Source organism: Gavialis gangeticus, unplaced genomic scaffold, assembly GCF_001723915.1.
Source record: "Gavialis gangeticus isolate Ggan-Ray unplaced genomic scaffold, GavGan_comp1, whole genome shotgun sequence".
Lineage (NCBI taxonomy): Eukaryota > Metazoa > Chordata > Crocodylia > Gavialidae > Gavialis > Gavialis gangeticus.
In genome coordinates, this window is record NW_017729032.1 from 59,346,363 (window position 1) to 59,356,476 (window position 10,114).

Consider the following 10,114-nt stretch of genomic DNA (forward strand, 5'->3'; position numbering starts at 1 on the left):
CCCCCTCCCCACACCCCCAGGACAAGCTACTTGCAGCTTCATCATCCCACACTGCCTGGGCTGGGCAGTGCCAGCCCCAGTCCCACTCCTGCCCCATGGCCCTTTCCCCACCCCCGCCCCTTCCCCCAAAGACTTACCTGCTAGGGGAGGGGTGCATGCACATACATGCATATGCACTCAGCCCCCCGCAAATAATTTTTTCTCCCTCTGCCTATGGGCTGGGACAAGCAGTTAGTTTTTTCCTAGCTTTGGTGCTGTGCTCCAAACATGTGCTGACATTCACTGGACTGGACTAACCCATTCCCAGTCTAATTTAGATTAGGAATTCCTCAAATGAACTACAGGCAGTCCTTGGACTTACGACACAATTGATTCCTGAAAACCTTGTCTTAAGCCAAAATGTTGTAACTCGAAACCAATTTTCTCATAAGAAACAATGTTATAAATGGGGGATTGGTTCCTGAACCAAGGCCCGATACCTATTTTCACCAAAAATACCCCAGAATTTTGTACTCAATCAATTATAGATGAGTAAGATAGCTACATTAATGTATTTATATTGTAAATAGCAATCATTGATTTGGAAGGACTTCTTTGAGGTGACTTTGCTGGACTTTTTGTAGGGTTCTTGGCTGGAGTCTTCTCAGGAGTCTTGGCTGCAGGTTTTCCTGGAGGCTTGTCTGCTTTCTTAGAGAAAGTGTCCAAGGAAGTTTGGACAGATTCTCCAGGGAGATGAGTGACATAGCAAACTTGTTCGCTGATGTGGCGTCACATCAGATAGTGTTGTAAAGTCAAAACTGGCATTGTAAAGTTGAAACAGGGTGTCAATTTGTAAACGTTGTGAGTGTGAAACATAACTCAAAATGTTGTAAGTCAAGAACTGCCTGTAATTTAGATTGGTCCCACCATTTTTTCCCAGTTTAACCTCCCTGAACATCTGCACATCCCCGAACAGCGCTTAGATTGACCTAACGTGATTAGGCTGTATAAGCTCCAAGTTAGGTCAAGGTTGTGTAAGTCCCATGAGGCCATGCAAAATAGATGCACGCTGTCTGGAGTGATGCTGGAAGGTTGGTCAGATCCACATGCACTCTGAAGACTTGTTTTGAACAGCTGCTTGAATTGGAGCAGAGTCCTGCTCATAAGCTCCCTCTTCCAATTTATGTTGTCTTTCCCCCTACTAAGGTCATGGAGGTGGTATCTTATTCTGATAAACAATGAGAATATTATCTGCATTGCCAGGGAACTCTGTGTGGGGACTCTATTTTATTGATGCATGGACTGATCTTCAGACTGATGGTTCATGTTACCATTATCAGCACCTAGAAGTATCATTCTGGAATGCTATATTAGTCCATACTTGACCATTCAGTCTTTCTGGCTGGTTGCACTGCTGTGCTTGGCTTCACTTACCAATGCCTGAATGCACCGCCGCCAGCTGCAGTGGAACCACAAACTGCTCCCAGGAAGAGTTCCTTCATGATTTGCATGTTTTTGCATAACTTAAGTTCTAGCCCATTACGCTACAGGATTGTACAAGATACCATATCCCAAACACTCTTAAGGATATAATTTGGCCTGGTTGTGCAATAATTTAAAACTATTAAAAAAAAAAAAAAAAATTCCCAGCAACTGAGTTCTTCAGTCTACGGGCTTAATCAGTATCATATAGATATTGAAGGGATTCAACAGAAGGGGATATGTGGGAGTGAGAATAACTGCACAGATTTAATTCTGCTCAAAACATTTTCTGTTAAATTGTGAAATCTGTTCCATAAATATGCCATATAATATATAATTGACATATAATCTCTGAGCCAGTAAGGCCAAAAGCCATTGGGTTCAGTGAGCAAACATTGATTTTCAGAGGCAGGCTATGTAGATAAATGGATTAGTTTCCTAAGTAACAGGAATAAGCCTGTTTGCAATTCTGGAACAGTGTGTCACAATTTACATTTACATCAGTTTTGCTACAGCTGTTTGAATAATTGGAGATACAATTTTTGATTTCTTAAGATAAGTGCCTTGTGCTTCAGGCCCTCTGAAAATTTCTAGGAAATTCCTCATAATATGCAATATAATACAGTAAGAGCTGTGTTAACTGGCATTTAAGTAACCAGAACACTATTAACCGGAATTGCTGGCCAGCCAGCAGGGAAAGGGGGAGGGAGCTCGCATGCAGTGGGGAAAGCTCACCGCCTCCACCACCTACCACGCTGTGCTGCCGCAACTCCACATGCCACCCCCTCCTCCACGTGTGGCCGCCTCCACTCCCCCCACCCTCTGCTCCACATCCAGCCGAAAACACCCTGCCCTCAGGTAACCAGAATTTTTATATAACTGGCACCCCCTCTTATTACCCCACTCATGCCAGATAACAAAGCATTTAGTATACATGTCTTGGAAGTATAAATTCAACCCTAGAAAGCATTTTGTCATCAAACATATTTTGATGAAAATCCATGTTCCAGTTACTTAAGCCATAGCTCAAGTATAGCCTAACCATCTTTTATGCATATGTATATGCATGCATCCAGCATTCTATGGATAGGAAATATGGCATGAACTACTTAGTTACTGATTGTTTCTTAGTGTTAAATCTCTACCATGATAGGAATTTGATTTTGCAGCTAAGAACTACACCAGCTGAGAGATAAATGGGATATAATAATTTGCCTGAATGAAAACAAGAAAAATAATGACAAAGTAAATGTAATTTTTTTTCTGCTTTGTTCTGCAGGAGGCAATAAGCTTAAGGGTCAGCATTTTCGATTGAACTGGGCCTGGATTTCCCTAGAGAAAGAATATTACTTGGTAAATGAAGACTCAAAATATCTAGACGTCATTCTTAAACGGAGAGGTTACTTGGGAGAAACTTCATTTATTAGTAAGTTCCATTCCTATATATTGCTTCTGAACCACTGGTCAGCAGATTAGCAAAATGTATCATAGCTACATATGTTAACTTGGAAATATTTAGCACCAGCTTCCTAGATACTGTGATATGAGAATTTATTAGAAAAAGAGCTCTTTTATTAAAACAAATGCATGGTTCATTTGAATTAAGGCACAGAATCAAATAAGAAATCAACTGCTGATAGTTTTCTTTTCCATTCTAACCAGTAATCAATATTTTTTAGGTATTTCCTTTACAACTGTAACCCCTTTGCACCTTTCATCTACACATTTTCTAGTGTCTGCTGCAATTCATTCTTTGATTTTTAACTCCCTTGGACCCATTCCTTCCTTTTTGGGCTTAATGTTAAAATTTCAGTAGCTTCAAGAAGAACAGGTAAAGGTGACATTTTTTTAATCATTAAAAGTTTACTTTTAATTTAAGGCAAATTATATGTGATCATGTGAAAAGTATAGATACTTGCAATACAAAATTATGTGCAACAATAATGATCCTTTTCAGGCAGGCACCTGAGCTAGAGCTTCCTTGTAAAATACAGTCACAAGGAAGTGGTCAGTGAAAGCATGTCAGTGAAAGCTGATGTGTATTTAGGAGTTGAAATGCTCTGTGGGTATGAGAAGAGACTATTACTTTATAAAAACTATTTATTTATTAATTGTAGACCATATTCTGCTGCCTGCTTCACTTCTATAAATTCAAAATGACTCTCTAGCATTAAAAGAAATTACAAATGGTGTAATTCAGGTCACAATTCAAAATTACATTACTAATAAAATTTTTTTATTAACTTGTGTGAGAATGAATGGACATTACAGATTTATAGAATAGCTATGATTAGGTAGTGCAGTGGATTATTATACTAATTATTTTCTGTTGAAATCCAAAATTTAAAGCTTTTCTGGGTTTCCAAGGAGGGGAAATGATGCTTTTAATCCTAGTTCTTCATTTCTTCTTCTTGTGAAATCATCTGTGTGTCTGACATGGTTAGCATGATTGAAACATCTAACTCAACAAACTTCCTAGAGTGCAATAACAGGGAGTTATTCCAAGTCATAACTGAAATCCTGTAACAACAGCTTTGTTACAAATCATAGTCAGCCAGTTACGCAAGGTGTTTTCGAAGCCTGTTCCTCATTTGAGTGGAATCTAAATTTATCCATCAAGTAGATCACCCAGGCATGCTCAATGAATATAGCCATATCTGTTGGGACCAGCAAATAGTGTTTTGAGGTTCAGAGACAACAGTATATTCATATACTTTCCAAAATTATGTAATTCTCATGAAATTACCAACAAATAGTTAAATCACGGATCTCACAGCAGCATTCTGGGTCCTATATCTCCAAAAGAGAAGGATAGGCCAAACAGTGGAACAACTAGAACAATCCATTGCTACAAATATGGACATTTCATAGCTGAAGGAAGATTGAGGCTTCTAGTGAAAAACGAAAGCTTTTTGGAAATAAAGTTCTTCCCTTGGTTCTATACTTTAGATTTTTACTAAATGGAAGAGAAATTAGACTTTCTAGTGATTTAATAGAACAGGGGTCAGCATTCTACAGCCTACAGACTGGATCCAGCCTGCAGAACCTTTGGATTGGGCCCACAGATGTGGAGCTTCAGCAGTATTCAGTGGTGGGAGGCACCTTCTGCAGGCATACACTCTGTGCTGCTGCAGGGACAAATGCTGGTTGTGGGCCCTTTCCCCAGGCCACCAAGGAAGATCCTAGCACTGCCTGCCTCCAACCCAGGGTGGATCATTCCAGCCCACAACTGGAAAAGGTTACCTACCCCTGCAATAGAATGAATAGTAATCTGTATTAACATTCGTTACATTAATTAAGATACAGGTTTCAGAAATAAAAACCAAGAAGAACTTTGAATTCTTGCCCCAACTAAATCTGAAGAAAGCACTGATTCTTTGTCTGCACTGTTAAGAATTACTTTAATTAAGAGTGTAAACCTAAAGTAGGATGTCACCTTTGCACTTCTTATTTTGTCATAATTAGAAAATATGCAGACAGCAAATGTAAAGATGAGCATCAAAACTCATCCTTTGCCAGACAGACAACTGTGAACTGATCTAATTGAGCAGTGACCAGCATGTGTATTAGAAATCTCAGTGAGGAGGCTCACTTTCTTTAGTCCTGTTGGCAGTCAGTTGAGGTTGTTCCAAGAGGTGTTGAAAACTATTCACAGTGCAGGAAGAGTGAGAAGGCAAAAAAGGATGTGCTATCACATGCTTGCAGCCTCACACATATCTTTAGCTTCTGGATGTTTTCTTACTGTTCTCTTTGCATCTGTAGTAGGGATATATTTGGACCCAAAGTATTCATCTTTCACAGGTTTATGTCAAAGAACAGGACTAGCTTAAACTAATCAGAAAAACAGTTTAAGCCCCTGATTCAGCCAGGTACATAAGCACATACCTGACTTGAGGCACCAGCAGTGTAGGTGAAGTGCTTTAAGATGGCCATATAATTTAAGCCCCTTGCTGAATCAGAATCCAAGTCATTCTGTGTTCTGACTATTAATTAACTTGGCTAGATGCTTTCTTTATTCTTTCAAAGAGTAAACCTCCCAACAGAAAATACTTGAAAAGTTTATAATAATGAATCACAAATTACAGATCTTAATTGGTTTAAATTTAATTGCTGAGCTTGATTAAGAGGTAGGTTATTCAAGGAAGTAAACAAATTTGGCACCTCACCAAATGTCAGGTTATTGCTAAATGTTCTATATATGTGAAATGGACCAGTTCAGTTTCTAAATACATCTGACCCTGATTCTATCAAGAAACTGTTTTGGAGACTGGCATGTAGTTTGATTAACATACACCTGACTGACTAACTTAATCCTACTGAGTGCAATTCCAGAATTGGAAAAGAACTCAAGAGTTCTTTCACGATTAGATTTTCATCACCCTCTTTGGTCTGCGCACGTAAACAGAAGAACTGTTATGCCTTAAAAAGGGCTCTAGGAGCCCCAGATCTTTTCTTATTAATTATTATTATTCATTTGATTTATATGCCACCTTTCCCAACAAAGTCTCAGGATTTAACTGGGGGAGGAAGGATACTGGGGGAGTTTGGGCAGCTTCTGTGCATTCTTAAGAATAAATATAAAAGCCAAATCTCTCTAATACACATTTTTAGTTGAGTAAAGGGTAAAATAGAGGATACAAGACAGACAGAGATCCAAGCTGTATTTTGAGGATTTCCTCTCAAACCTCAACATACATTCCAAGGGTAACAGTGGGCAAGGTTGTGTATTGGAGAGGGCTTTCAAGAGCTGTCTGCTTGGCACCAGAAGCCCATGAGCCACCCCCAATTCAAGAAAATCCAAGACTGGCTAATAGCCATGTTAGACTCCTGGGACACATCTACACAAGAAATTATTTTGATGCAAAAAACTCTGGTGCAGCTTGCACCAGTATTTATTGCTCCTGGGTGCAGCTTTCACACGTGTCCCTAGGGCCACAGCACAGTAAGCCAGGCAGAGCAGCCCTGGCTGGCAGGGTGCCCAGGGTTCAGCCTGACAGTGCAGGGCTGCTCTAACCCAACTTAATGTGCTATGGAAGGGCTGGCTGGGGCGCAAGGGCTCTAGCTGGCAGGCAGCCCCGCACTGGAGCACCTTTGTGCTCTAGCCAGCCCCAGTCAGTGTCTACACGTGTGTTGTGGTGGAGTAAATAACTTCCCCATAGGATAGTACTTGTGTTGGGCAGTACTATCCTACAGCAGAGTTAATTTTTTTATTCTAGCCTAATAGCACCATGCATGTAGACACCAACACTTCAATGCAGAGCTAATTAGTCAGCCCTGGCACCCCTGGTTCCCTAGGCGAAGACACTGAATTTCATCCCTTGACTTTGTCAACTAAACTGAATTATGGACACTTTTGGAATCATGGAGATGACTGTTACATAAAGGTCCCAACAAGAAGATGAGTCACCAAAAGCATAGTTATTTTAGTGTGAGTAACTGAGATTCAGACTTTATATTTGTGTTCATCCTTATTCACATTATCTATAGTCACTTGAAGCTTTCCCAAACTTCCACTTTACAGGCTGAAATTTTCCAAGCTAAGTCTCTCTTTGAGCTTGGTAAGTACATTTTGAAAATTTCAGGAGAAAATATGTGAATGTTTTTGAGAAGATAAAAACAGAAAAAAACAAAACCCTTTAGTTTTTTGGTATATCGATACCTGAAATCTCTTGATGGAGAGATCTGACATTTGAGATGGATAGTGTTTGACCTTTTCAGTAGTTAGTTTTGATCTGATTGACTATCCAACCTTGTACTACACAGAGGGTTTGGTTAATCTGAGTTCACCTGATGTTGGTGGCACCAATACAAATTCTGTTAAAGAGTAACAAGTTGAGTTTGGGCAGCTTCTATGCATTCTTAAGAATAAATATAAAAGCCAAATCTCTCTAATACACATTTTTAGTTGAGTAAAGGGTAATATATTTTTTGAACCCGTATCGTTTAAAACCTGATCAGTAATGAGAGAAAAAAAAATTGCTTTGTTTGTAATGGCCCTGGTTTCTCTTCTCTTTTTTTTTTGTTTTTGACAGGCATTAGCACTAGAGATGGTACAGCTGAGAAAGATAAGGACTTTAAAGGAAAAGCACAGAAGCAAGTGCAGTTCAATCCTGGCCAAACCTTAGCTACGTGGAGGGTGCGGATTTTGAGTGATAGTGAACACGAGCAATCGGAGACCTTTCAAATTGTTCTTTCTGAGCCAGTCATGGCTGTTCTGGAGTTTCCTGAAGTGGCTACAGTGGAGGTGATTGACCCAGGAGATGGTAAGAACACTTTACTAGTTTTATTCTTAATCAGTATACTTGTCTTCAGAGGAAACTCTATAGCAGAGCAATCCATAAAAATGCCTGATAAAGGTACTTCATTAAAATCTTTAGTTGGAAAATAGGTTTAGGCATCACTTGATGGCTTTTCATTGATCATATTCAGTTGACTGGTGGCCTGTTGGGAACTCTAAGATGGTATATTTCTATACATAGATTTTTTTTTTCCTTTCTTTGCCAGTATTTATTACTTATCAGTTGTTTTACATTAGACTGAATAGATTGTTGAGCCTCTTTTGAAGATCATAATCTTCCTAAGCCTTTCAGTGACCCTTTTACAATGAAAAACCATTTTGTCACTAGAACTTACTTGCTAGTAAACATCTGCCCACTTTGTAAGGCAAGTGTGATATTATATGATACAATGATATAATTAATAGAAGTCACAAGTTAAATCAATTTAGAAAAGTAGAGAATACACTGTTTTCTCATTTTAAAAACTGTAGTCTTATGATTCTTTCTCATGTACTAAACATGGAAATAATTTATAGTTAGACTGCTTCCTCCAAAGGAAAGCTTAGAAACCAGTTTTGTTACTGAAAAATGGAACAGTAATCACTTCTTATTAACTGCATGCTTGACTCTCCCGAATCATTCTGATTAGTTCAAAAAGCATCTCCTGTGCCCTCTAAAAATATTTTCAACTAACACAAGCTATTTAGAACATAGTTAATGTTTCCTAATCTATTTTAGAAAACTATTTTAAGTTTTATGACTGGTTTCAACTGACATGTTAAGCTACCTAGTACTAGTGCAGCATAAGAATTATTAATTATCTTTATTAAACGTTGCAGGACATTATTGAAACAGATTCTAGCTGATGCTGTTGTCTTAGCATGGAGCCTTGGACAGCTCTGCAGCCACTGCTGCTTTGACAAACACCCTCTCTCAGAAACTGCCTTTGCTTTCTGAATTTTAGTAAACATGTAGACTAGTATTCCCGTGGGAGTTGGAAATACTTGCCTCTACAGTTGGCTGACAGTTTAAGAGATCTGCTACATTACATGGGCCAAACCAAGGCTTTGGGGTTAAGGCTCTTGGACAGAGGATACTGTCTTGACACCTTTCTGATTCCTTCCATGTACAAACACAAATGGAATAAGAAGTCACCTTAGCACTGCCTCCAAAAATAGAGACGAGACCCTGCGCCAGTTCCTCTTGCCTCCCATCTCCAAGGCTAGGGAGAAAGACTACACATAAACTGGTATAAGTGATTGGGAATAGTTTCAAATCTGTAACACAACAGAAGTTCAGTGCATGTAAACCATTTTCAAAATGGCCAAAACTGGTTTAAGAGAAATCTCTGTGGATTTAACTGATTTTAGGTTAAATCAGTTTATTGAACTTCTGTCCCAGATCCCCTCCAGATTCAAATTAACTCGCAATCCCCCCAGTATCTCAGGATACTTTTCACCTTTCCTTAAAACTCCTTCTCGCAGGGTGGGTGGGCAAGGTTTGGCCCAAGCTGTCTGTTCCAGCCGAGCAGGGAGGCATGATCTAGTGCCCCCCAGCTTCTGGCCTGGGCCTCTGCAAACATGTTGCTGCATTTTCAGAATCAAAAGTGAATGTCTATTCACTTGCTTTTACTAACCTGCAAAGATTGAATTAATTAGCCTCATGCTTTTTGTCTGTCAGTAATTAGCCCAGGTTTGCTGCCCACAAGTGAGAGAAATAGCAACTTATGTACATACATAACTGATTTATGTTCTGGGCTCAATTTCTCAGCTGAAGTGTCAGGAACAGCTGAAACAACAGTAGAATGAAGGTGAGGAGAGAAGCATGGAGTAACAGCATAGTTAACATAGAGAAGTTTGGCTTTTGAACTGCATCCAGGCACCTGAAGCAATGGGCCATGGTCACACAAAGATGTTAAGTAATCCTAAAAGAAACTCAAGACTGTAATAGCTAGTTCTGTATAATCCTTTTGAATTAAGAGGTGAAGGTATGCTGAGCAGGAAAAATGTGTCAAACAGATTTTCACTTGCTAGTTACTAGAGGTGCATCGATATATTGATTGCATATTGAATCAGCACCAATAAAAGGAAAATTAACAGTATCAGCAATTGGCTTTTCTGTCTAGTGTAGCTGATAATGTTGCTGATAAATGCCACATGCATGCATGCAGCCACAGTGAACTTGGAGAGCCGCCTTCTGCCAGTAAGTCTTTGGGGGGGAAGGGGCACGGGGGAGGGAAAGGATGTGGAGGGGCGCAGATCAAGGCCCCCACGGTGAGGGAGGGAGTGGGGTGAGGGCAAGCTCTGTTCAGCCAGGTCAGTGAATGCAACCCCAGAAGCAGGACAGAGCTGTGGGTGGCTCTTGTGGGGGGGGGG

The 10,114-nt window shown here is 39.8% G+C and overlaps 1 protein-coding gene across 1 annotated transcript in view; it reads left to right on the forward strand.

Moving 5' to 3' along the window:
* The window catches only part of FREM2 (FRAS1 related extracellular matrix protein 2), a gene marked incomplete at its 5' end in the record, with an annotated part of 272,198 nt that overhangs the window by 148,669 nt on the left and 113,415 nt on the right, over positions 1-10,114 (forward strand). Inside the window, 2 exons of the mRNA XM_019523802.1 lie at positions 2,741-2,887; positions 7,494-7,724. Of these exons, the coding sequence (XP_019379347.1) occupies positions 2,741-2,887; positions 7,494-7,724 (378 nt within the window). The remainder of the gene's footprint in view (positions 1-2,740; positions 2,888-7,493; positions 7,725-10,114) is intronic.